General features: G+C 38.3%; 1 protein-coding gene across 2 annotated transcripts in view; it reads right to left on the bottom strand.

Annotated features, from left to right (window-relative positions):
- Positions 1-7,284: 7,284 nt before the first annotated feature.
- NCK2 (NCK adaptor protein 2) overlaps positions 7,285-27,696 on the bottom strand; it is an 84,584-nt gene continuing 64,172 nt past the window's right edge. For both annotated transcript variants that reach the window (XM_066176668.1, XM_066176669.1), the window contains 2 exons: positions 17,958-18,679; positions 7,285-8,659 (listed from right to left, as the gene is read on the bottom strand). In XM_066176668.1, coding sequence (XP_066032765.1) covers positions 8,465-8,659; positions 17,958-18,679 — 917 coding nt within the window. In that variant the 3' untranslated portion in view covers positions 7,285-8,464. The remainder of the gene's footprint in view (positions 8,660-17,957; positions 18,680-27,696) is intronic.

The following is a 27,696-nucleotide window of genomic DNA, read 5'->3' as shown; positions in this document are numbered from 1 at the left end:
AACAAATGCATCACTCTATTCGTGTGGGTGAGCACACTCCCTCCCAATGGTGCTGGCACCAGTCCTTTTATGCTGCTTCATTTCCATGGCTCCTTGGTGTATGCTCTTTGCTCTCCATCCTCACTGTACAGTGCACAACAATCACTTTGGCTCCTCTTTTCAGTTTGAGCTGTTCCTTCCTTTGGTAGGTGGGATGGGGCTTATTTTTTTCTTTTTAATTAAAGGGCTTTGTTTATGATATCAGGCTTTGAATGAAGATTTTATAGCACACACCATAATTATAACAGTCCCAATAAACAGCACAAACTGTTTACAGCATCTACAGCTATAACACAGTGTTATAGTTATACGCCAGTGTAACAACTCCACTCTATCAGCCTAAGTACGGATCAATGCAATTCAAGCAAATCACATCTCAAAAGCTGCTACTGCTGAATTGCAACTCTCTTGGAGGAATCCTTGCTATTCTCTCTGTTCAGTGCTGGAAAATACCAGCCAGTAGGTCAAGAAGAAATTTCAGCAAGCAAGAAAGGAGGGATGGGCCAACACTCCCAAATACCAACATAAGAATTTCACTGCCCCTGTTTTGATGAGCATGCTGGTAAATATGCAGAAATACTGGCCATGTATTTTCCCAATCCCCATTTCAGAATTGCAGATGCTTAGGCTGTTTGAGCACCTTCCACAGTGAGAACACATGCACTGAAGCTCCAAAGTCAAGCTGCTGATTCAAGTGGGCATTGTACCATCCAAAAACCACCTCTGTGAGTAAGAACAGGTTTGCTCAGGTCATATAGTTATTTGCTTGATGATCTGTTCCTTGATGTTCCCACAGCACAAATACAGCTCCATGCAGGGAAGTGAGCCTGCTCCTCTGCAATCTGGGGGTGTAAGGGAGAAGTGTGGAGCAAAGCAATCATTCCTCTTCATTAGGCAGGCTCTAAATATTAAAGATTGTAAATGAAGGGAGCGTAGAAGTACTTGAAGACAAGAAGGAGATGAAAAACTGAAGAAGCTCTAGGGCACAAGAGAAAACAGGTGAGAAAAGCAAAAAAGCAGAGTAGGAGACCAAGTACAAACGAGGCAGGAAGGGAGAGCCGATGAATAAAGCACAGAACAAGCAGGATACCTGGAAGCTCAACCAGCTTCACTGAAAATTATGCCTGACCACATGCAACTGCACTAGGAAAAACACAAGAAAAATTATTCATCTGAGTCATCATAAAAGTAAAATCATTGCAGTTAACAGTAAAATAATAAAAAATTCAAGCTAGGTGATTGTGTGGTGCCCTACCCTCAAAGACTCAGAACTGCAATATGCACAGCTTGATTTCAGATATACTGCTGAAGGTGGCTGTGCTGGTTTTTCAGAAATTCCAAGACTATTGCAGAATTAACATCCTGCTAATGCTGAGGAAAGCAATCTCCTCCTTCCATAAGTAACCAAAGTAGTTCCTGGCATTGCATTACATAATGAGCTCCTCCATTATTATAGTTTTAGAATGATTTGCAAGCTTTTACAGAGCATTTGATTTAAACCGGAAGAGTAACCTGTTCCGTCTTTTTTTTTGTTTCTTTTCTAAAGAATGGCCAGAGTTCATTCTATTAGGACAAAATGCTTCCCAGGACTAACATGAGGTAGGAAAGCACCTTTGGCTCTTATTTCCCCAACACAGGATAACACAATTCATCATGAAGAGTATTATTTCCCAGGAAGCCAACACTGGATGGAAAGGTCATTGTTCCAAATGATCGACAAAGTTCCAGGAGAGCAGCCAAGGACCAGAATACTTCCCAGGAACTAACAAGACTGTAAAGACAGATGCACATGTATTTCTAAGGGAAAACAAACAAACAAACAAACAAACAAACAAACAAACAACAACAACAAAAGAACAGGAGAGCAAAAAAAGGAGACAAATCTGATGTTAATTTAGGGAGACAAACCTCTAAGACCACTATTAAACAATATGGGATGCTGCCATGGAGGAGCCCATGACTGGTAATCTAATGATCATTAACATGACCAAGGACTGAGCTGAGAAGGGTAACTTTTCAAACATGCTCAGACTTCTACTTCTTACAGAAAAAGTAATACTAAAGAACATCATAAGGCCGACAACATAGGTATACTGGACCAGAACTGCCAGCTAAAATGAAGATATAATTTCTCTTAAACCATTCTGAACTTCATAGCAGAATGATTACACAGAGGCACGCCAGAGAAGTGGCACATCTGATCTCTGTTAGCACAAGAAACAACCCTGAGACCTAACACAAAACATCAAACATTGATAGTGTCAGCATTCACTGATGAACTGATGAACTAGTAAGGGCAAAGGACAAACACAACTATATTTAATGAGTTCTCTGTGGCACCCACCCATTCCTGGTGGCTTCTTCAACACCTGTTCTCTTCACATTGTACTCCAGTGCTTGGCCCAAGCTAGTTGCACTAGCCCTGACACTATGGAAATCTCTTCTAACATAATCAGAGTTGCCCTGTCTTTGGTGGAGACAGGTTGTGGCAGCATAAAGCCAGGCCAATCCCAGTGCAAAAACAAGGAACATCAAATAGCACCCCACTTTTGACTGGGATATAAATTCATTAGGAAAGCTGTCATAAACACCAGTACGCTTAATTTTCCTGGGGCCTCAACATTCACATTCTCTCCTGCAGTGCTAATTCCTGAGAATTTACTTACGTTTAAACACACTGTACACCAAAAAAGGGTTAAGTTTAACTTCTACAAATTAGCTGTGCATATTCAGACGAAAATAAACATCCTAATTCTCCAAAGAGAAACCATCAAGACACTTGGTTAATGATGCCAGAGCCTGTTCTCTCTAACTGTCTGCTGGTGCCCTTATCTGCAATTCTTTAAGGCTGTATTATCATCATCATCATCGTCTCTGGACTTAGTATTCCAAACATACCAGCTGCCCACAACTGAAGGGCTTCTTTGCATTACCAATTATAATTGCACTGAATGCACTACTGGTTCTGTGACATAAAAAGGGATTATTGAAAAAAAAAAAAAAGTCATCAAGCTTATTTCAACTTGAGAGAGTTGAATCCAGGTGAAAAACTAAGTCAGTAACCCACAGAACTCGCTAATTAATTACCATATAGATGTATGTATCCAATCTAATGGAGATCAAAATTAAAAAAAAAAAACAAAACCAAAAAACCAAGTAGCCCATTATTCACCACCAGTTTCAACTACAGGTGGAGAATAATTCCACTTAACACATTCCCCGTGGCCTGGCCCACAGTCAAGAAAAGTTTTTTGGGAAGAAGCTTAGAAGCGAAATCTGGCTTGAAAACTGGAGCAAGACACCTCTTTTTAATTCTTTCCTCAAAAATCAAAACAAAAAGTCCCACCACCAACAAAGAAGACCCAAAATTCAAGTTCTCTCCTTTTTAAGATGACTATTTTCTATAGTAAGACACTGAGATCAACAACTTTATCCATCCATTCCTTCAATAAAATGGACTAAATCAGCATTAATTTGTCAACCTTTGTATTACTTCACGCACACATGCCATAAGATGTCAAGCTAAACTGCAAACTAAATCCATTTAAGAAAATAGGAAAGAACATTTCTTACCTGTTGCTCTTTCCTCATAACTGTGGACTCCCACTGCTGAAGACAATCTGTCAAGTTAAGAGAGTCTTCTTTTTTCTTTCTTTTCTTCCTTTTTTTTTTTTTTTTAACCTCCCACTCTTAAGCCATTTAATATTATCACATGGGAAAGAAAATGCAAGGAAAAACTTGTCCAATGTGTCAATGGCTACATGCCACTTCTATTAGTCAGCTTCTGTATCAGCCTGGGTGGATAGTTCAAGTAACAACAGGAGAAACAGCCTATTTTCTAACAAGAAAAGACACACTAGGAATAAGCCAGAAAAAAATCCAAACATTTTAAAATACAAAAAGAGCACAGGGTTCCAGCAGCATGCAAAAGACCAGAAAATACTACAGTTTTAAGTATAATAGATTTAAGTTATTTTTCACATGAAGTCAATTTAGGTCAAAAAACATGATGTGTTGATTTCTCCAACAAATTGTAACTATTCCCAACAACATGAAAGCCCATCTAAAAAAGAGAAAAAACCAGCAAGCTATAGCTTTTGCAAGACACTGGCACAAGAACATACATTAGGCATTGTTATCACATACTAAAGCTGGTGCACATTTGGGTTGCAATTGCAGTATAGTTTCTAGAGGAGTATTGCACAATTGATTTACTAGTTAGTCAAAACAGTGAATGAATGGCAGCATTTACTTGCATTCTTCCATTCACATGGTACAGGCAATCTTTAATGCTCTTCAGGACTGTGCATGCTTTACTCTTGCTGGCTTGCACTTTTCCACTTCATAAAAAAGGCACTGAATTTTGAATGTGCTGAAAAGAAAGGAATAGGAAGGTTCACAGTTCCTAGAGCATTTTAAGGGATCAGTGTTACTTTAGCAATACAATTTTCACAGCTTATTATATGTTAACAAGTTTCCATTCAAAAATGAGTCATCCCATGCCACTGGAGTAAGAAAACAGAACCTGTCAGATTTAGATTGCAGAGACTGCCCAAATTTTATTTACCTCTAAAGCACTGAACTAAACTGTCTTAAGACCAAGAAGAAATGAAAACCCTCACAGTTATTTAGTAGCTTTTGCCAAGAAAATTGTAAGACTTAGTTCAAAGGACCTGTAATCCTTTTTCTAGTTTTTTATTTATAATTTAGGCAAAAATCTGACTCATTTTTATAGGCGAAATTGTATGGTGGCATTTTGAAAGTACTTCAACTTTGCGTTTTAACAGAAGTTACTGTTCTAAGTGTGAAAGATCTCTCTTTCCCCATAGTGAAACCATTAAACTAGACACCAAACTTTACAGTACAGAAAAGCTACAATAAAGGTTTGGAGGAACAGCTGTAAATTTTCAGTATTTAATATACATTTATGAGACATGAAGATCTGAATAGAGAACACTGAGCAGAACCATTCAGGTGTGGGACTTCAGAGTTTGTTCATACAGTCGATGACGTTAAATACCCAACTGCATCTCTTTATTGCCTCTACTCTCCTCAAAAGCAAAGAATAAGCAAATCCTTTGCTTTTATAACACAGTAGGTCCATGTGAGTTTACCTGGCATGTTCTCGGTGCACTTTTATATTAACCCTTTACTAATTTGTCCCCAACTAATATGTGATACCAAAAAGGGGTGATACTAAAACAGTCAAGAAAATGTCAAGTGGGAGCTTGCCATCAAGCTCCCAGAGCTAAAATTATAAACATGGATCTAAAATTTCTGTATGGAAAGTACAGCAACTGTTATAGATACACAAGTCATTCACATTCCTCCATAGACACCAGCAAGGCAAGAAAACATTAACAGCTGCGCAGGAACAGTACTTAAAAGTAAAACTTATTCACCTGTATGAATCAGATAGGATGGCAAAAGCCAGACTAAGCACCATAAAGAAAAATCACAACTTCTACTCCACCAGAAATTATTTTAGTCTTTAATGAATATTGGAAGCAAAGAAATTCAGGTCACCATGACTCTGCTTATATTTAAAAAAAAAAAAATCCCACCCCCGTCGCAAGATTTGACAAAGAGGCCGTAAGTAGTCAAAAAATAAAGGTGAGATTTTGTCAAATAATTGAATGAGGTGTACAAAATAGGAAAATAATAATAAAATCAATGTCTATTGCTCCTTTATGAAGCACTTAGTACTGAAGATTATTAACACTTAAGCCAAGTCCAATGAATGAGATCAAAAGGGCAGGAAAAGGTGGCAAAATTTGTATGAACATACCTCAATAATGATGGGAATAACTGAAGAGTTATTAATGAGCCTGTTGAACAGAAAGCATGCTGATAAAATACAGCATGGGAAAAACCAAGGTGAGACTTACTTGAAAAAAAAGAAATTACTTGAACTAGTCATTTACAGGTCATAACTAACTAACTGCTTCCAAAACAAAGTACTTTACGATTCACACCTCAAGACACAGAAGCTGTTTACAGAGGATGAGGCAACAAAAACAAGCAAAGAAAATTTGATAAATCCATTAAAATATAAAGCATTTGGTAAAACTTTCATTCTAATGTCTATTTGATTTAGTTCGAAGCTACTACGACTAGAAAGGAGTTAGGAACTAAGAGAGCTTGTAAAAATGGACTAGAAAAAAGTGAAAAAGATTGCAAGAGGCATATGAAGGCTCCTGAAACAGGAAACATAGGGAATATTTCAGGAAAAAAATGAACACGGCATGAAAGAGTAATCAGTTTACTGAAAAGGTAAACCACTCCCATATATAATTTTTGCAAACACTACCAAGAGACAGTAAGACTGAAAAGCAAATCACTCAAACCTGAAAATGCTCATACAACATATAGCTCACTTTCTTAATTTATTGCCATACCTGGTACATGCTTAGATTCACCTAAAGAAAAAACTAGGTATTAGAAGGCAAATCCCTACATTCTCTACAGAATTCACTCATTAGGTTTTAAGAAGCCCACTGTGGCGTCCTTCTGTAGGTAAGTTGTAAACAACTGGTACTTCTCACCAACTTCCTAAGGAAAACTTTTATCTTCTTAGAAGATATTTGTGGGTAGGTGCTCTTCAGGATAATGCATGATCATTTTGGATTGCTCTGAATCACTGCTTTCTTTCATTAAGCTTTACCAAGTGCAAGTGTCACTACCCAATTTTTAGTTAATGCACATACAGAAAAATACATTTTGTTAGTTCCAATACAAGCTGTAAATACAGAAAACCTTACAGAAATAAGATTTCAAGAGAGGTGGAAAAACAGTACGTGCATAGAGCTTCAGAAATGGTACTTGCCTCTTGGATCTGAGCAAGACTGCAGTTCATTTGCAAAGGTGCCAGTGCAGTCTCCTGGCAGTGGCATGATTTACCCCAAAGCAAGTCAGACAGTGCTCGCATCTGCTTAACCTGCTCTAGAGTTATACACAGAGGTAGTTGCACTACTACTGGTTGAAACACAGAATAGGTAAGAAATGTGTCTTAACAGGTCCATCTTGCAGTTTTCATTAAAGCTATGAATGGACTTAATTATCACAGAAACAAGAAACACAGAGCTCATTAGACATGCCTCATATCAAAACTGTCCTCTGCAGATGCAGATGATTTCTTTTTAGGCCACACAAATTCCAAGACAAACAAATTCATTATTCATTCTATCTCACCTTGCTAAAGTAACACCAGGACTACCACCCAAGGATAAATCCAGTACTCCATCATGACGTAATACCTTTTTTATTACAATATCCAAAAAACTGAGTATGCAAGATTTTGAGATCTCATGATCCCTTCTTCAATCTCAGGAATGTGCCATCTAAAGACTGTATATTTAAACCATAAAGGAGTTTAAATGTAAAGAAAAGAGAAAAATGCATTTTCTTCATAAACATTCTGTGTGTCTCTTCCTACCAACCACGCCATCCTCTGTAAAACCTGAAGATTTCTTTCCGTAAAGCAAATATATATATAGTGTTGGTAGCCCGCCCCACCCTGCCCCAAGATCAGTTTTTATTAATCTTCTGTATTAGTGTCAACAATCAGCTACAGATACATATTACTTTGAGAATTAAATACATAATCGTTTAATTCAAACAAGCAGAAGGGCAAGAGGAAAAAGCATTATGTGGATGGCACATTTGGTTGTAGATTACCAAAACATTCAGCCTTTACAATTCAATTATTCTTTCTCTAGTAATCAACTTTCAAATAAAATTTCTCTTTGTTGCAATTACAGACCAAAATACACTAGTTTTCTTTTACTACAATCTTACCATAGTAGTTTAAGAAGTACTATTACAAAATGCTTTTAATTAGTGTACTCTTTACAAAGAGTCAGAGAGGCAATGTAATAGCAGAGTACAGTGTAAAGAGTGCTTCTAGGAACTAGGAGGTTTTGTATTATCCTACTTGGTAAGCGATATAGCTACAGAACTCACAGCCACAACTGTTATGTCTACTCTCTCACTTAAGCAGCTGCAGCTTCAGTGCATTCAAACTGTGCCTGATGTCTCTGAACGGAGAGTTCTGCCTGCATGAGCAGTCTGAACAGATTAACACTGGTATGAATTGAAAACACCCCTCCTTGATCTGAGCTAACTATGTAAACGTACACAGGAGAGGGGCGTTTTGAACTCTGCCGGGAAGGTGAGTGCTTGCCATGGCCACCCAAGGGAAGCTCTCAACCTTAAGAGAGGTGGTCAGAGGTTAACAAAACTGGAACACAAAAAGAGGCAAACAAACAAAAAAAAAAAGGACAAACAGCAACAGACAGAGCAAACACTTTAGAAAGAGCCTATTCCTTAAGCCTGCTTCAGATATTGCTCTGTTCTATAAAAGTGAATTTAGGACCTAAGGCTTGTAAGTTATAAGAGGCCCAGGTGGCCAAGTCCATCTTCAACGTCACTGAAGTGCTTTCACAAGATATAGCTTTTCCCCGTGTTCACTGGTGAAGATGGGAGCCTTTTTGTAGTGTTCCACCAACTCATCCATAGTATTAAATCGCCGCTGCCCAATACAATAGACATTGTCCACGAGCTGCACCTTGAAATGTTTGTTCTTCCCCGATGCCTTTAGAGATACTGAGAAGTCACTGGGCTGTTGAGAAGAATTAAAAAAAAAAAAAATTACATAAAAGTGAACAAAATGATGGCATAATTTTGCAGTTTCAGGAACAAACTGTGCCATATAGTTGACAATAATTTACATTAGTCTTTGTTCCACAGCTTGGTGCTTTAGCTACATAAAAATCCCAATAGCCTATTATTCAATAAATAATTGCCATTGTTATTAACGTGCGCAGTTAAGTCAGTTAAGCGAAAGCTCCCCAGATGCACAGTCTGAAGTTGCCAATTACATGACTAAATTGCAAATATTATCTTAGTTACTCAATCTAGAAGCACAAGAACGTCAAGGAGAAGGGAAGAATTTTTATCATGCATGTCTTCCTCACTACAGTGCCCTGGAGAAAACAATTACTGCAATATTGCTTGGGCGAGATGAAGAAAATTCCCCATTTCTCTTTTTTTTTAAAGCAGTGACCACTAGAGGGCCATTCTTGCTTTGCACTGCAAAAGACAAAAACACACACCTTTTATCTTCACTACCACACGTATAAGGAATTATTTCTCCCATTGAGTACACTTTCTTTGTAAAACAAGATTTTTTTATATATACATAACAGATAATTTTCTACAGAAGAAAAACAGTACAAAGCTCACCATCACACCACCCACAAAAGACAGAATTTATGCACTAATTAAGTTACTCAGGACATGACAATTTCTAATGATAAATCTCTTCATTCTGGCAATCAGTTGCTTTAACAAGGAGAGCACTGTCATCCAAACAGCCAGAATGAGACCATTCCACTTTCTTCATCACATACCACCATAGGAGGGTAGAAAGGACACAGTGTCCCTTGCTTCCAGCTGAACTCTGTCTCCAGCCACCTACTGCTGCTGACTGGCCAGAGAGATGGTGTAGAAGCCTGGGCAGTAAGAATTTAATGTGCTGCTGTGCCTCGAATTCCGACAACCATTCAAGCAGGTGAGTTAGAAAATGATGTGGCTGAAAAGGGGGGATGTGCAGAGGAAGGGCAGCACCTTTCTGGGGTCAATTTTCCTGTTCTGGTCCATGGAGACCACACAACACAAAACAGTGCAGGCATAGGAATGGGGTCAAGGAGCAGGCAAGTCCAGTAGAGGGGGATCAAGACCACCAAAAGACCCTCAAAGCTCCCGCCATTTCCACAGAGGTCCAGAAGAGTACACAGGCGGATTCATTTACATGAAGAGCAAGAAACCCAATCCCACGAGGGGAAACTTACCTATAACCAGGTAGTCCCACAAAGCCTTGGTGATGCACCCCCCCCAGGCCCTGGATACCCTGTTGGCTGGATTGATCCTGGATCCAGGACTGCAGATCTCCTTTCCTCTGCAATCTGATCTCCCTTTCACCTTCTCTTTCTCCCCTCTTTTATTATTACTCTCACTGTTAGAGAGTAGGGGCAAAACATGAATCTCTACGCCAACTGTGTAGTTTGCTAATAAAACTTCATGAGCTTCCTTTGGTCCCTTGTGGTTTTTGCCATTCTTTGATGAATCTTGGGTGCTCCCTTCCATGTAGGAGTGGGATGTGACAGATGGGAGCATGGGTTTGCCCTGTGAGAGGTGTATGGAAGTAGGTGTCACCAGCCAGCAAGAAAATGAATAATAAAAAGCACACACTGGAGTTTGCAACAAGCACTTAATGGATTTAAGTAGTGCCCGGTGCTACACTCTGGAAGTACTGCTGCAGTGTCTGAGCCCACTGAAGGCATGGCTCCATGCACAAACCGCTGAAGGCACATGCCAGGCTTTCCACAGAACTTTACTGTATCCCACCACGCTGCTGCTTTGACTGGACCAGCACGGCAAACGTCTGCTTGCCCAGGCTAAATAAAACCCATCTGGTTCACAGCACTGCCTTAGGAACAATCCTGAGTACAACTGTGGCACAGCAGAGGACCAAGTGGAGGGGTCAGGAGCCCTCACATGTTACTGCTGACATCAGACTTCAGCTCACAAAACCACACCCGGAGTCTTTTACACTGCATTTACGAGGGGTCAAACACACCCTGAGTACATACCCAAAAAAGCTAGAGGACAGCGTTTTCTCAGACATGCTGTCTTTATTCCTGCAATAAAATGGGTCTCTGCCTACACACCCCTCACATCCTGCCTATCCCAAAATCTCACCTCTTGCATCTCCCCCTCACCTGTTTTAGCACTAATGCTTTTCTCTTGTTTTCCCTCTGACTCCATGTTGCCCTGCCTGCAGCAAACAAAGCTCCTACCATGCCTGTTGATCTGGCTGTCGTCCAACTCCTCAGACTCGAGGCTTGGCTTTGGGCAGCAGCTCTTCTCCTTCTGTACAGCTAAAGGCAGCAGCAAGCTCCCCACACCCTTGGCCTAACCCTCTTCTACCTCAAGCCACTACATTCCAGATCAACAGACATCACTTCTTAAAAAATTATTTTATGGAACACCAAGAGGATAATTACTTGTTCCATCTATAATACAAGGTCACTGGGCCCTGACCAGTTCAGTGCAGGCTCCAGCAGGAAGGCTTCCTCTGGCATTGAGCAGCCACTGGCTCAAAATACATGGAACACTCTCTGTGACTGCCAAGAGGGGACTGGGAAGGGTGGGAGAAAGTGATGGAAAGAAATGTGCATAAGAGTGTATCTTTGGGATTTCCAGTGCTCCACCCAAGATACATTTTGCACCCCGTCATCCATCCCTAACTCCAAGTATGAAAACTGATATTTTAAGCCAGCTATATCTGATATTAAGCCCCTGCCTCAGCAGCATCACAAAGGCGGCTGCACAGAACTCACAGCAAGACTGGCTTATTTTCAGCGCCTACCACACTGGGTTAAAGCTAACCTGGCTGTGCAAACACTTGTGGTTAAAGACCTGAATGCAATGTGAACAAACCCTCCAGCAGCCATAGCCATGCAGGCCTGGAACCTGCGTGGAATCTCCATAGTTCCAAGCAGCAGCCATTAAACAGTAACAAAGTACAGGCCCTGCACAAAGCTCTCCAGAAGGTTTGGGACCCTGGGGTCGTAGAGGAGAAATTTAGAGCATAGGCTCTGGGCAGTGTGTTGAGCACTGTGCCCTGAACACAGGCAGGTCTGTAGGGTCTCACTAAGGACAGACTGAGGCAGCAAGTACAGATTAGCCAGTTAGAATTCAAAAACCAGTATCAAATCTTGCTGACTATGTTCTGCTGCTTCAATGAGTAATGTCTACACCAAACAAAAAGCAGTAATCAAAAGGCCCTCAATTAAAACAGAAGAACTTACAAATGAGAAGTTCATAATCTGAACTAAACATCTGTTTGTTTGTTTTGGGAACAGGAAACAATGTTATGGTAAAAGTTTAAAAGTAAGTGAAATAATCACTTTGTTCTCAAAAAAATTTAGTATTTTCTGACAAAGCACAGTTGTTTTTAGCACGTCAAAATTATGAGCTTTCAAAGTTCCTTGAATCTGTTAAGAATCATTATTTCTTGGCCATAAAGGATGTGCTAATGACATGCAGAGAGATGCAGGACCTCTGACGTACTGCCCTATAACCCAGGCTTATAAACTGGCTAGACTTCTATCTTTGTGAGGTGAACCACACAACGCATTACATACTCTTTCTGCCAGTTTAATTATAACCTTAGTGAATGAACATATCTTTTGAATATTGTCTATTCTCCATAGCCTTGGAGCCTGCTAGTTAGATTGATACATAAGTAGAAGACGTTATCATATTTTCTGCAGAATATGTTACAAAGTTTGTTCTTTTCATTATCTGATTTAATTTAAAAGAATGTAAAAAGCGGAAAGGCTGATCTAACTCTTTTGAGAGTCATCATCCGGTGCAAAGAGATGGAAGAGCTCAAACAGCTGTTGCAAAAATCCTGAAACCCTTTATTGGTCTCAGAGTAGTAACTTCTATAGGACTCAAGAATGAACAGCAAAAGCAATTGGGCTTGTTTTTGTTTATATTTCAGTTCCTTCCTGCCCTAACAAATGCAAATTCATGAAAAATACTATTTAAAAAAAAATCTAAATAAACTATTGCTCTTAACACTACCATTTCAAAGTATGCTGGTTAGATGCAGTTTGAATTGGTTCCCTGCTGTCCTCCTTGGATTTGCTCCAAGTCTGTTTATTTACTGTTTAAGCTATTTCGTTCTAACTGCTGGCCAATTTTTCTCTCTTCTCTCTCTTAAATTATTTGCTACATTTGGATGTTTGCACAGTAACTTTTCCAGGAATAAAGGACTCACATACACCAAATAAAGGCACAACAGAAGTAAGCTTTAATCCCTTAAGTCTATAGAAAAGTTGGTGATTCTGCAACAGAGTTAGAAAGCATAGCTTTGTGGCAGGGAAACTGGGTATTTTTACAGCATCGTAATTGAAAAGACCTAAACCTGAAAAACCTAACTTGAAGTTAAATCAATTCCTAAACCAGAAAATTTAAATTACCTCTAATGCACCAGTTCAGGTGTAGTAGTACTTTGAATTGTTTTTTATTCCTTTATTTTAACACATCTTTATCTAGAGATGACCATGAGCTAGCTGGTGCCTACAGCATGTGGAAGACAAAAGGTAGGAAGCTGTTTCTTTATTTCTTTAGTGAGGAATTGAATGATCTTAAAAAAAGGAAAAAAATGGAAAACTACCATGAAAACAAGTGATAAAGAAATAAAAGGAAAAACAAGTGAAATGGGAAAAACAGAGTTGCCTCTTCACACTCTCAATTTGAGAATGAAATGATAATTTTATCATTTATAAATGGCAACATTGAGAAAAACAGCTCCCTCTGGAAGTCTTTTACTGATCCTGTAACTTATTTCAAATTTTCCTTTTCAATCCAATTCCATTTGCCGATGTCCTTTCTCCAAGAAAGTTATTCTCATGCACTCATTCTTCAGACTATTCCAGACTGTTTGAGCTCCCATCAGTGAACCTGTCCTGGAGCTCCCCAACTCTTTCCACTTCCATACCCAAGTTTTCCCTCACTTCTCTTACTCAGCCACCCAGCCAAAAAACTCAAAGTCATAGCTCAAAGATCTATGGTCAGGCTGGAAAGAGCCATCTTGGAGAGTTAATTCCTTTTTCTACTTGTTCTGTTTCATTTGGATATAACCAAATACCATTCTCCTCTCTATGTAATGTTCATGTTCCAAAATCAATATTACACAGGTCAGAAACACAAACTGGTTTCATTGATCTTCAACTGCAGCTCTAATAAGATTTCTGTTCTTCCATGTAAAATAAGCCACTAGGATACTTCCTTATGTCTGTTTTAAAAGAAAAACTTTCTCCTCATGTCTGCTGAACTTATCAATCACTGCATGTCATAGAACATGACCAATGTTCACTTTTTAAACAGTTGCCAGATTTCATTCCTTCTGTCCATTGCAGGATTAAAACCCCAGGAAAACATGAGACACTCTGAATGCTATGGAATTAACACCACAAAAACATACAAATTCTCAATCTCTGTCTCCTCCCTCTACTGTCATTGTTAGACAAAGAACAGAGAAGCTAAATATGATCTCACAAAAAACTGACAAACCCAGTCACACCTACAAGCTTCAGTATCATTTTAATACACCTAAAATCATCAGTATCATCTTAAAACTATGCAACTCTCTTTAGGATGGGTTACTGTAATTTGAATGCTGTGACACTACTAGCAGGAGGTAGCCATTACTTCCTAATGAGTAACTGCTCCTGAAATCATCAAAAAATTTGCATAGCTCACTCATAGTCTGAGAAAAATAACACCTTCTCTGCTTCATGAGAAGACCTCACAGGACTACAAGGCATTGGTGTTTGCCTGATCGCCAGTTTCGCACCCACCTGCAGAGGACTGCAAGGGGCCCATAAGTTCTGACAGAAGCTCCCTTTGAAGTTTAAGGGTGTCTGCAGTGAAGGCTCTGCTCAGAAGCTGCAGGTGAGACACTCCTGCTTCCTGTTAGCTACAGTACTAGTGAGCACACTTGTTTTCTGGTGTGAATCTGAACAAAACAACCCTCTCCCACCCAAATTTGGTTCTGTACTCAGTGAAATCAGAGATCTTCAAAGCACGATGATCACCCACCCAACCAAGACGACCAGTATCAGCTAAGACCTGTTTATCCTGGGTTAGGAACCACACAAAGAGACCAAAAATGTGACTGTTGAAGAGCCTGCAAAGCAAAAAGTGGCTCTACAGAGACTGCATAGGTTAAATCTGCCATTTTTTTTTTTTTAACCAAGGTTTTGTAACTTAAATGAGACAAACCACAGGTTTCATTAACCTAGTAGCCTGCAATGGAAAGAACAACTAGTTAGCAGTATTTCTACCTAGGCATGTGTCCAGTTCTTTTAGATCTCCAAAACTAAGGTGACATTACTTAGGTATAACACACTTGGCAAAAATGTTATCAGTAGGTAACTGTGCCTGTTACATAAACTATAGGCTTAAATGGTTCAAACAAGTTTATGGTTCTAATAATAGTATTTCGTAATTAATGAAGATAATCAGGCTCCTAGCTAACTTACAGAGTTCATCTCAGGTTATTCTCCTCTATGGTAGCAGCCTGTAGACCTAAGTGTTACTGAAGAGAATATTTTTGGCTAAAGGAATCTAGCTGTGAGACAAACATCTGGTAAGTTAAACCTAGAGAAATATTGTAAAATCTTGCAGCTACTAACACTTGAAATGCAAAAACATGACAGTCTCATCAAGCGAATACAGAATAATACAAACCTTCACTTATCCAAGGAGAGCTTTTCGTAGCTCAGTAACAAGAGCAAAATTGAAACTATGGAAAACTTTTCTGCAGACCAATTTCTGTAACTATGGTGATGGAAGGCTACAGAAAACTCTAAAACAGGTCAAAAATCAGGCACAGGATTAGCAGCATGACTCACAGTTTGATCTATGGGCCTTTCTAGAAAGGAATAACCTCTGCATCCGCAGCTTTAATAGGTGAGTTAACAACACAGTGTAATGGGAAGTGCTGGTCTGGTGGTCAGATGAGCAAATCAGAGAGCTGACAGCTTGGCTCTGCTCAGTCTGTTCTCTCTAATCAAGACCATCTGCTCAGATTGTGAAGACACTCCTGGTGACTTTTAGCCACAGCCTGAACAACCTCTGTAGTCACATGTGTGAAATACAGCAACTGTCAGAAATTTATGAGTTATTGCTAAACTCTTTCTTTATTCCATACATAATAAGTTTGAAATAGATTTTTACGATCCATTTCTCAATGCTATCAAGTATACCCATTCACTTATTTTATCACTTGTGGCACTCCAGGGAAAAAAACCTAGCAATTCCCAGTGTTTTATAATTCACATATATAAACACACTATATGATGGAATGATACATAAAGATTAGGGCAGACGAAAGTCTGAGATGCAGTAAATTATTTCTTTAGACCTAATAAAAACTAAAACTCTCATGCAGTACTAATACAAGAGAGGCGTTTACATGAATACCTACAGTTTTCTCATTGCTAAAAATAGTCTCAAAGATAGGGTTTGCAAGACCAAAGAGTACAAAAAGAAGGAAGAAAGGTAAGTTCCTCAATTCAGTGCTTTTCTTTTTCCTGCAGGTGTGCAAAAAACTTGCTGTGATATGAACTGAAAAAATTTTCTGTTATCCCACTAAGCATAAGATGCTAGAAATAGTTTGAAGACTACATTCTGAATGAATGTACTCCAAAGCAATGATTTCTCCAGCAGCAATGCAGGCAAAAAGTTTGAAACTGCTTTGAATACAAGGATTTGGTGTTATAATGTCACATTAAATTAAAAGGTTAATGTGCTCTTTCAAGGTAGTTTGTTTACTCCAAAGATAGAGGCAGACTCTTAAGAGCAAAAAAACTAAGCCATAGCACAGTGGTCACTGTGACACGTCATGCATAATAGGTAAGCATTTTTGTATTTTAAGTAATGTATTAATTTTCAAACTCTCCTTGTGGCTCTTTCCCAAGAGATGAAAGGAAATTGATAGCTACAGTCTCAGGATAAATCACAATGCAGCCTCTAGAGCTGAAAGTGATCTTCTACCTGCTGGACGGACACACCAAGAATCCACCATATCCAGAATGCCCCTATCAGACAGGATGTTGACAGAAAAGGAATGTTGGGGGGAAAAAAGGAACTACTGTAATTTAATGATTACAGTGGCTTTCTACATTTGAAAAGACTGTGTCCCACATCAGTCTTTTCTTCTCTTGACTAAACAAACTTGATTCCTTGCAGACTCTGTAAATCAGTCATGATTTCTAAATTTGTACTTTTCTTCCTATCTTCCTCTAGTTTACCTTTTTTTAATCCTCTTTTTTTTCCTGTTCCTCCTGTGCTTTATTTGCATTTGCCTTTGTTTAGTGATTACAATTAAGCAGAAATAGGAATTCAATGACACACAGCTTCAAAGAAAGGGTAGTTTAATAGCTATCATGTTTTCTGTAGAGCAAATTCATCAAGGTGCCTGAAATTTAACCAGACAATACTGTCTTCAGATAAAAATATCTGGAACTGTTACGAAATTGCACTTTGTCAATTTTGTCAATGTTATGTATGATGTAAGATTGAAATCTGTCACCTTTTCAAAATCACAGTCAAAGGATAATAACATTTTAGTGCTTTAACTGTGAATTCTCTGGTCTCAGCATACATGAAAGTCCTTTCAGCTGATTTTTAAATCTGAACTTTCAGAATTACATGAACCATAATCAAAATTATTCAGATCCCTCTGATGTCATCAAGGCTCAATTTACAAGGCATATGAGCTGCTGACTTGACCCTCTCTGTTGTATTTCACAATCTTAACTAGATACAATAATAACTTTACCTTATTACAATCTAAATGATCTAAGTAACTCAAAAATACATTAAAATGGGATTTTAATTATTAAAGAAACTATGTAATTATTCAATTAAAAGCAGAACAGAACCAACCAATGCGAAGATTCTATTTGAAAATAGCTTTCAGATCAAATCAATGATCAAATCTTCAATCAACTAGAATTATTTTATCTTGTAGTGCTTTAAATTTGAGGACTGCATGAGAAACATATGAAAAGCCAAATGGAAACCTGAAATATTTACTTGATTGTCTGCTAACTTAAAAAATCCCTGGATAATAGAGACCACAGCTGTTAAATTTCAGTGTAAATGTCACTGCATTTCACTGACAGACCAATTCTCACAAGCAGGGAGGGTATTGGTTGGTAATGCTGAAGCCCTGCTAGCTTCTTTAAGGGTGAAAAGATAAGGACTCTGTTAAGTGCCGTGCTTGCTAACCCATGAATGGGGGGTTACAAACCTGCAGGCCGAGCACCACTTACCGAAGATTCACTATCTCTAACAAGGAAATCTCCTTCCACTCCCCTTTCGTTCAGGGCACACTCTGCTTGGTGCCGGGTAACGTTTCCGTAATACCACTCTCTTCCAGCAAATCGTCCGGTAGAAGATGGTCCCGTGTAGCTTATCTGAGGTGGATGGGAAGTGTTCATGGAAGGACCATCACTAATGATTACTACATAGTTTTTAGGAACAAGACCAATTTGACCTCTGGAATTTTTACATTTCCACCATTCTGGGTCATTTTCTGGCTTTTCAATGACTTCCATCGTTTCCCCTTTTTCAAAATTGAGCTCTTCTTCTGTGACCGAGCTGAATGGGTACAGTGTCTGAACGATGTGGAGTACTTTGGTGCCCTGGCCATTACTCATGGAAGCGCCTTTCCTTAAGCTGAGAAAGCTGGGTGAATCTGCAGTTGCCTCCTCAACCTCCTCTACCACATAGTTCGAAGGGAACCAGCCGATCTGTCCGTTGTAGCTGCCTCTCCACCAGCCATCGCTGCACTTCTCCATGACAATCACTCGGGACCCTTTAACGAGGGACAGCTCATCCTCCCTCTCGGCAAGGTAGGCAAACTTCACGTAGGCGGGAATGTTAAGATCGTAAATCCGGTCAGCACTGCTGCCGTTGGAAGGGTATTCTGCGTCTGTGCTGGGAGTGGGGGAGGCGTCTCTCGCGCTCGTCTTTCTCTTGGTTTTTCCCAAGCCTGTTAAAGACAGAAATGTAAAGTGGTCACTTGGAATGCTTGTCCCCAGACTGGAAAAGCTGGATGTGGTGACATGCTGTACCCTCCTTCACTTCAACAACACTGCTAAATGGAGATCTCTACTGTAACACTACATAGTCAGGAAATAGCAACACCTTTAAGAGATTCTCGTTAATGTCCAGCTGATGCACCATTAGGCAAAGAGCAATTTGTGTTATAATGATTTCTATTCTCTTCTCAGAAGTAGCAGAGTCTAAACACACTTAAACACAGTAATTTCTTCACTAGGAGAACAGCTAATCACTGAAATGTTTCTTGAGCTTGCTGTTATGTATCTTTAAATTCCAGCCAAATGACCATGCCTTTTAATTTTTGAGACGACTTCAATTTGGCTCAAACAAAAAGTGAAAGACAACCTACAAAAATTAACAAGCACAGAAATAAAACCTAAAGTTTCTCTGCAGATTGTATTGCTCTCTTTGCTTTGGCACAATTGCAATTCCTTCCAACTGCAATCCCCCTTCTGAAACCCACACTTCCTTCACCTACATTTCATTATGTACTTTAACAGCAGAAACCTGATGATGAGGAAGACCATTTGCATATGTTTCCCTATAATCTGTAAATTCTGATGCCCTGTCATGGCTTTAATTATAGTGTTAAATACAACGTACAGAAGAAACAACAATAACATTGAACACATGACTTTTTTTTTTATTACAGAAACCATACTAATGTGTCTGTTTAAATATAGGAAAACTGCACAACACACTTGGTGTAGTTTTCAAACTTTTGTAGCAATCCCTGCTTAAGCTTATATATAAACAAAATAATAAAGTGAACAAGTAGCACTCTCTGGTGAAATTCACTTATAAAACTTCTGAAAAACAAAAGATTACATCTCAGTACAGCACAACCAAGCAGCACCCAAAATGTCATGCAAGGGACAGAAAGCAAAACTGTCACAGCAATAGGAGCATTAGTACTTTTCTCCGTACTCCTAGAGCCTGGGTGGCAGATGAGAGATTTAGTTGAGACACAAGAGCACACATGCTGATTATGCAATACTTAATGGAAGGAATATAAATAAAGGTACTTTGTTTTTGCTTCCTCAAATAATCTGAAATAAGGAAATGTATGCTATTTCATTTTTAACAATTCAAGCCTATTCAGTCCAGCCACTGCTAAAGTATGTTTTAATATATTTAGATATATATGTACTTGCATATACAATGGGCATCTTCAGCAAAGCTGTTTGTTCACCACAAAACTTCATGCTTATTGCAGAGTTATCTGTACAGCACAGACTAACAGTGCACACACAGCCATGCAGGGATTACTGTCTAGAAGGGTTAAACACATTAATTAATACATGGTCTATGGTCTCAGAAGACTGCAGAAAATTCTGATGATCCTAAAGTGTTTCCTGACCTTCCCCAGCAGGGCCTTGTTTCCTGCTGGAGCCTGCTACATCCTAATGTCATTCTAAGTACATCACTTCAGCCAGGAGCCAGTGGCTGCACTTTCAGGCAAAATGAGGGAGGCAGCTTATTGTACTAGGGGAGACAATCACAGGAAAAGAGTGTACAAGCGAGTACTAATCAGAAGCTGGGCAGGCTCTGATCTCTGCCAAGACTGGAAATTTTCAGCAGTTTAGAGATCATTTTTAACGAAAAAGACAAGGATGTTTCAGAACTAACGAGCATTAAATTACAGTGATATAAACAAACACAACTTAAGGGTTGTTCTGTTAAGAAAGGGGGGAAATTACTTGTTATAAATTCATGGAAAACAAGCAACTGTATTTCAATAGATTCACTCTACATAAAGCCCTCCAGTGAGACTGAACCTTTCAGATTAAAAACTTAGGCTTTTATGGGCTCACTAATGAAGATACACAGTTCACTTCTTGGAATTACAGCAAAAGAACTAATGAAAAAAGCAGTAGATGGTGAAGTAGCTGGCCTAACCAGTTGAAACTCAGAGCACAGAGATAACTGAGAATTCAGGATATAGTGTGACAAGGAAATGCTATAACCTTAAGTATCTAGAGAAAAAACTGTTGACAAACAGGTAAATACCCAAAATTTCTCAAAAAACTCCTCTGAAATCTGATAAAGGTATCTAAATATTTAGGAAAAAGTTATCATTCAAGCACTTTCTTTCATTTGGAGTTTCAAAAATTCCGTCTTTTTCAACAGACTTTCCAACGGTGCATCTGACATTTCAAATGTTGCTTCCTATCATGCCCATTAAACACAAATCATTATAAATCTGGGGGGAAAAAACTCCAAAAGAAACATAGTAAAGTTTCTAAATTCTATCAATAAAGACTACTGGAGTTCTTCAGTTTAAGCTTAACATTTCATGAACGAACTTTTTAAGGCTGACAGCATGGTAATGATTAACCTTTTGCAATAGCAGCAATGTACACCAAAGGCTTTCCAGTTGGTTTGACCCAAGGAACAAACTATGCAAAGACCTATCTGCAGTCAGGCACAGCAAAGGGCATGCACATTATCTAAGAATCATTTTTTATGTGAGGCTGCAACATTCATAACTGTGTCCACGACTGAAGAGGAAACAAGTTGTTCATTGAGCAGAATGAAGGAAATCTGTTCCTGTTTTCCTCTTTATACCTCCTGCTGAGCTATTCCTCCTCTTCCTCCTGTATCTCCTGCAGGATTCACAGTAAGACCCCCTACTGTATGACTGCTATCACAGCCCCAGGTCCTTCTCATACCTCTCTTTCCCCGTTGCCATCTCCAAAATGCCTCCAAAGCATACTCCATCTCCCATTGGTGCTGCCCTCCTCCCCGCCTTTGTTGGGCTGGCCAGCCAAGTACAGTTCCTGGTTACCCCACTGCCTTTCAGCCCTACCTGGACTGAGCAAAGAGCTGGAGTTGCTCTGCCTTCTTCTCCAACGAGAGAAACAGCAATGACTCTCCCAGGCACAGACTTGGAAAAAACTAGTTTATCTCTGCCAGTCTGTCAAGATCCCCTAAAATTGGCTGAGTTATCAAGGATGGACAGATGGACGGACTATGACAGCTGACTGTGACAGCATGACTAGTGTAAGCTTCATTTCCTTAGGAAAGTCTAAAAATACAGTTTAGTGGGATGGCTCATCACAGCTAAGCCAGAATAAAGTTAGGACAATTATAAACTTTGTATATGCATCTGTAACAAAAAACACAACTCCTTTAAAAAAAGTACAGTCTACATGAGTCGACTCTAGAAGAGTAAACACCACCATTCTACGAACAGAGATGTTCACTTAACACTCTTTGTAAGGGGATCCCTATTATGTCCAAATGGAATGAAGCCCATAGAAAGGATTTAATGGAAAACAAAACATTCAAGCACTTAGGGAGTCACATGTACAGAAGTTGAACATACTTGCAATTCCCATCATAGTTTTAGCATGTTTTATTTTCTTTGTTCTAATGAAAACCTATCTACTAATCTATCTACCTATCTACTACAACTGTACTTTTCTTATTCTGACTCATTGGTTACAGTTCATCTGTAACAAAAAGAGTTGTCATAAGGAGTAATCTAAAGCAAGAGTTTAGCTTTAAATTGAGAAGAAAAGTGTGGAAGGAAAAGAAGCATTGCAAAGCAGCAGAGAGCCTGTTTTGTTACTGCAATTTGTAGGAAGTAACACTATTCACAGTCTACAAGTAACCCAGTTACTTCATTTTTACTCATATGAATACATTGCTGAGTGATGTAAGCTGGTATAATTCTTAGGCTATATTACTGAGACAAAAAAAAAAAGAAAAAGAACCAACTGGTTAGGAACATTTCCCAGGAGAAGGATCCACTATAAATCCTCCTTCTCTCAGCAGTGAAAGAAATCCTCTGGCCCCATGGTTAGTCCTAGGGAAACTCAGAAACGTGCTTGTCGCATCACTACGTGCTGCCCTTCCTTTCCTAGCTCAGCTGTGGCTCTAAGGAATAGCTTGTTTTTTAAGCAGCAGGCTGAAGACCAGTTTCCTATGAATTTGCTTCCTGTCACTTAAGTTTCCATTGTGCAAGCACCCCTTCATTACCAGCTTGTCCCTGAGACAGCCTTTCCATTGTATCTCTAAGGTCCTTGAGCTTCCACCTCCAACTCCCTCTCCCCATCGCATTTCCAGCCTTCCCACCTCATCCTCCTTAGACTTCCCTAGGAAATGTCTTGCGCTCCCCTAAGCCCCAAAGCTCAAAGTGGTGGAATTTCCCTCTGGGTGTTCTCCTCTGGCCCGATGCTGGGACAATGCCAGTTCCCCTACCCCTACATGTGTCTCTCGCCCTGCTGGCCACACTCCTCGGCTGAAGCTTGGCTGCTGTCAGCACAGAGGCCCCAGCTGCGCAGCCTTCTCCTGCTAAAAACAAAAGGACTCCTCTCTCTTCTGCCTTCAGTGATGGCGTTGAAACAAGGCTGCAGAGCTACAACCTCTATGAAAATTGGTTCATAGGACAAACAAGTTTAGCTATATTTAAAACATTACCTTAAAACATACCTTATCAAACACATACATAACACTTGCAGAGAAAGGGATTTTTTGCCACTAGTATAAGCTTGTATTCAATTTGCTAATTATGGTTTAATATTCCACAATACCTTTACTAGAAAAAGACTATTTACAAAACAGACAACTTTGTAATTTTACGATGTTTTATTCGACAAGTCATTCCATCTTCCTGCAAGCTGGTAGCCTTGTCTGAAACTGATGAATGACCACATTTTGTATTTTAACTGCATTTGATCATCCCCAGAGATGAAAAAATATCTCCACAGACTTATCCTACTCACAGTTAGGTTCTGCTTAAGAATAACATGAACCAAACATTAAAGGTATTTGCAGTCAAATTCTCTAGCATCCCCTTCCCAAGACTATTCCCTAAATTTTTAAAATCTTGTACGTAGCTCAACTTTAGACTAAATACACTTGCATTTCTTTTTTGAACCAATTTTAAGTTGATTTGATAGCTGACTTTTTTCAAAGTTGATTTACTATTATTGTCTCTTGATTTGATATTACTGTCTTTTCTATTTTCCCCTCTTCCATATACAAAAAACATTATTCAGACCAAATTACAATTTCTGAGACACTGTTGGCAAGACCAAATACTACTAAATACAATAGATACAACTCCTTAAGAATCCTCCAATAGCTTCGTATTCAAATATCAATAACAATTAAGGAAGGACACTCTCCTCCAAAAGTGACCTTTAAACTACAGAATACACTGCAAAACCAACAAAAGTGTCTCAATACAACTGCGTTTTGAAAACTACTTCCTCTTTAAGGGACTAGAGTTCCATTAAATGTTGTTCTTCAAATATCCTGTATCAATGCTGGAGAAGCCAATTTTAAGCCTAAATATGCAGCTGGAAATATAAAAACGGATGCTGCTGAGTAAAGCTGTTAGTTCTCCCCATGGCAATTAGAAAGCCAACTATTTGTACATTTTCATCTCCTGCCATATTAACATATCTTAATAGATTTTTTTATCATAAGTCAGAACTAATTTTTCTATAATGTATTCAAACCTTTATGTTTGAAATTAGTCTTTGATCAGTTATTGTATATTACTACAAAGCTGTAAATTGGCAAAAAAGTAACTTGAGCAAGATAAGAGGTACCAAAGAGATATCTTGAATTAATATTGCATCAAATACCAACAGGTACTCTCTTTCATAGTCTATTTACAAATATAACAAGCTTTTTTCTCAATTAAAAAATGAAAACATGCTGTATCACCTAACCAAAACACAGAAAGTTATACTAGAGCTAAAAAGGACACATGTACACCCACAACTCTCACACAGGCTGTCAAAGCATGGGTTTTAAACTTAACATGAATATTTGAAAATTTACTTATGGGAAGAAAAAGAATTTAAAAAAAGATCCTTCATGGGAAATGTGAATTACCCAGTAACTAAATTTTTTAAAAATATTACTGACCATTACTCTCTGAATTAAAAAAACCCAAACAAAAACAAAAAAACCAAAACAAACAAAAATCCCAAAACAAACAAAGCAAACAAAAAAAACAACAAAAAACAAACAAACAAACCCCCAAAAAACCACCCAACAACAAAAAACTCCCCAAACAACAAAGCAATTATTTGTGAAATTTTTCATACTAATTTTAATGCATTTTAATTTAGGCACCCTTCCTCTAGAGTAAAATGCTTTTAACAGTACCACTTGCTTTATGGTTATAAAAAACCCCCAAAGAACCCCATAAAATCACAGAAGTCACACAAAGAACATAAATACAGTACAATTTTAATGGAAATACTTTCATTTTAACCATTTTTTTATAGCAATGGGTTTTATTCCTTAAAAATAACCCCATTACAATTCAAACTGAAACAAAGCACTCCCGAGTGCTGAAAAATTTAACCTTATTATATTTTAAAACATCGACTTCCATTTAAGAGCTGAAAGATTCAAGATAAACAAGTTTGAGGCTGATAAATTTGAGGAAGTCAAACAAATTAACTAGGAGAACTTCCAATACAAATACCGAGAGGAAAAAAAATTAAAATAATTGCTGCTAATTTCAGTTACATAAAAAGTTAAGAAATAAATTTCAGCTGAAATTGAGATATGTTTCAGTTTCCGTAAACATTCAATCAAATTTTACACAACAGCTCTCCTTGTTTTAAAAATCTTCAAAGACAAGGCAACCAGAAATTTTCATTCAGTTTACCAATCCAGTATTTTCTGTTAGATGCAACAGAAACAAGCAAATCTCTAAAAGTTCATTTTTGTTTAGAAGTAGTATTTCTTCAACATTTTAGCCAATTTTCCCTTAAGATACCTAAAATTATTTTCCTTGAGTATTCTAACAAAATTGCAATTTCATCTGACTTTGTGCAGATGCAGCTAAAAACAATGATCTTTTCTTGTTTAACAAATAAGTTATTCATCTCTAAATATTACGACAATGAATTATATTGTATATTAATGAATACATTTAATACGAGTGCAAAGTGTACAGTGTCTGTTTTTAAATAAACTAAAAATTGTACTAAGAGGCAAGCAATTAACTTCTCAGGAAAATTCTTCAGAAAAAAACCTCACCATAATGCAATGTAAATTAAGTAATTCATCCACTCAGTACAGAGCTAAACACAACTTCTTGTCAGCTGGAATATTCAAATCAGACATTCATGTAGTTCTGTGTCATTTATTATTACTTTCATAATTTCAAATTAACTTGTCTTTGCTTCTTTATTACTAAGGAATTCAGCATACCAAAGTTTCTTCTGTTACACAGAAAGAAAAACCAAACATTTCTGCACATTTTCAGACTGCAACCTCCCACTTCTTCTCCCTCTCCACCTACATGTACAGTTTCCAAGAAAACGTTCAAAGGCTAAGATCCATATGGGATAGTTAGTGTTTTAGAAGCAACATATCCATCAATGGCACTCTTTAAAGGACACTGCTATAAATTCCAGAAATCTTCAACTGCATTTGTGATACAGAAACGAAGCTTTACAGCTCAATTAATGACTTTTTGTATCTCCTCTAAGAAGCTGAATATCAAAAAAAAGCCACACTAGAACAAATCAGAAAATGGAAACTCTTCTCTAAATGTCAAAGTGAAACTCTGACATTTCAACAGCCAGGCTACTTTATCACTGCTTTTCAAATACAGGAAAAAGCAGTGTCAAAGTTTTCCATGCATCAAACTATTTGGTCTGGAGGCTTCTGTAAAGAAATCAACTCAACAACTACATTAAAAACAACTACGGCATTAATTTCTGTAATTTACACTCTGCTACACATGCCTATTTGTGATTAGGAAAGGTACACTCAAATTCCAGTATCAGAGTTTTCTCTACCCAGAACATTTTAGAGCAAAAGGTTAAAATTATAAATATGTAATATAGGGACACATGTGGCCAGAGAGGAACGCATGATCTGGAGGATTCCATAAACTGCCTCATGTATGTTCTTACCCTGGTGGCAAAATTAAGTAGACTCACTAGGCAAATTTAAATGGTCTTGGGATTTTAAATCCTCTATATAACAGGAAAATAGAAGGCATATAAAATGAATGGGGTTTCTCAAGACCTACCATTCCAATTTCTCTCTACATATTTAAACTGAAACATGCTTGCTTTAAATATGCAGTCACTGCTTTCAAACACAAATAAAAATATTTCCCCCTGATTTTTAACCTTATAAATTACGTTATCTTGATGCTGAAAGATGTCCTGATATCCAGAAATACCTTAAATCTAAGGCAGCCCTATAATTCTAAGAACATATCTATAAAGTGTGGGGAGAGGGCACAGTAGCCATGTAGGACTTCCCATTGCTTTCTGTTCCCTTGATGTAGAGAAGAAAAGCTACACTGTTTTGCCTCCTTCACAAACACTAACAGAGGATATTGACAAAGAAATCACTAATATGAATGAGATGCTCCAAACTGTCTACCTCAATGCATACTCCTGTCCCTCAGGAAGTATATTACAGCTTATCTTCCTGCTCCCCTTCCAGCACTTGGTGAAAAGATGATTTATATTTAGCTACCTCACATTTATATGAAGTAAAAGTGGTGCACAGGACAGCTTAGGATACAAATTTGACTTCCCAACACTAACCCACTCAATTAAAAAGAAACTGGGGGAAAAAAAAAAACTCGCAAGTACAAAGTAGACTATACTGAATGCAAGATGACAACCCTCCAATTTAAAGACCTTTCCAAATAACCAAGATAGAATTATTCTATTTTAAACACATGTAACTATAGTTCTAACTTAGTCATTTCACTTCTTGTATGCTCAAATTACTCTCAGTTCTATATCTGAAAAGCAAAGATGTAATAGATGCTACAGATGGAGACTGAAGTTTGGATCAACAAGCCCAAACCTGAACAGAGAAACTACAAAGCACCAATTATACAGCCCCTTAACTCAAAGAAATGCTTAAGAAGACAATGATCCAAATACTGATAAAGGGAAGTATCTCAGCATCAAAAAGTTCAAGACAGTCCCTCCTGAA

This window comes from Chamaea fasciata, unplaced genomic scaffold (genome assembly GCF_029207755.1).
Source record: "Chamaea fasciata isolate MVZ Bird 193981 ecotype frontalis unplaced genomic scaffold, bChaFas1.0.hap1 SCAF_2, whole genome shotgun sequence".
NCBI classification, from domain to species: domain Eukaryota; kingdom Metazoa; phylum Chordata; class Aves; order Passeriformes; family Sylviidae; genus Chamaea; species Chamaea fasciata.
Note: the sequence above shows the minus strand (reverse complement) of the source record. Positions and strands in the feature narration are given on the sequence as shown.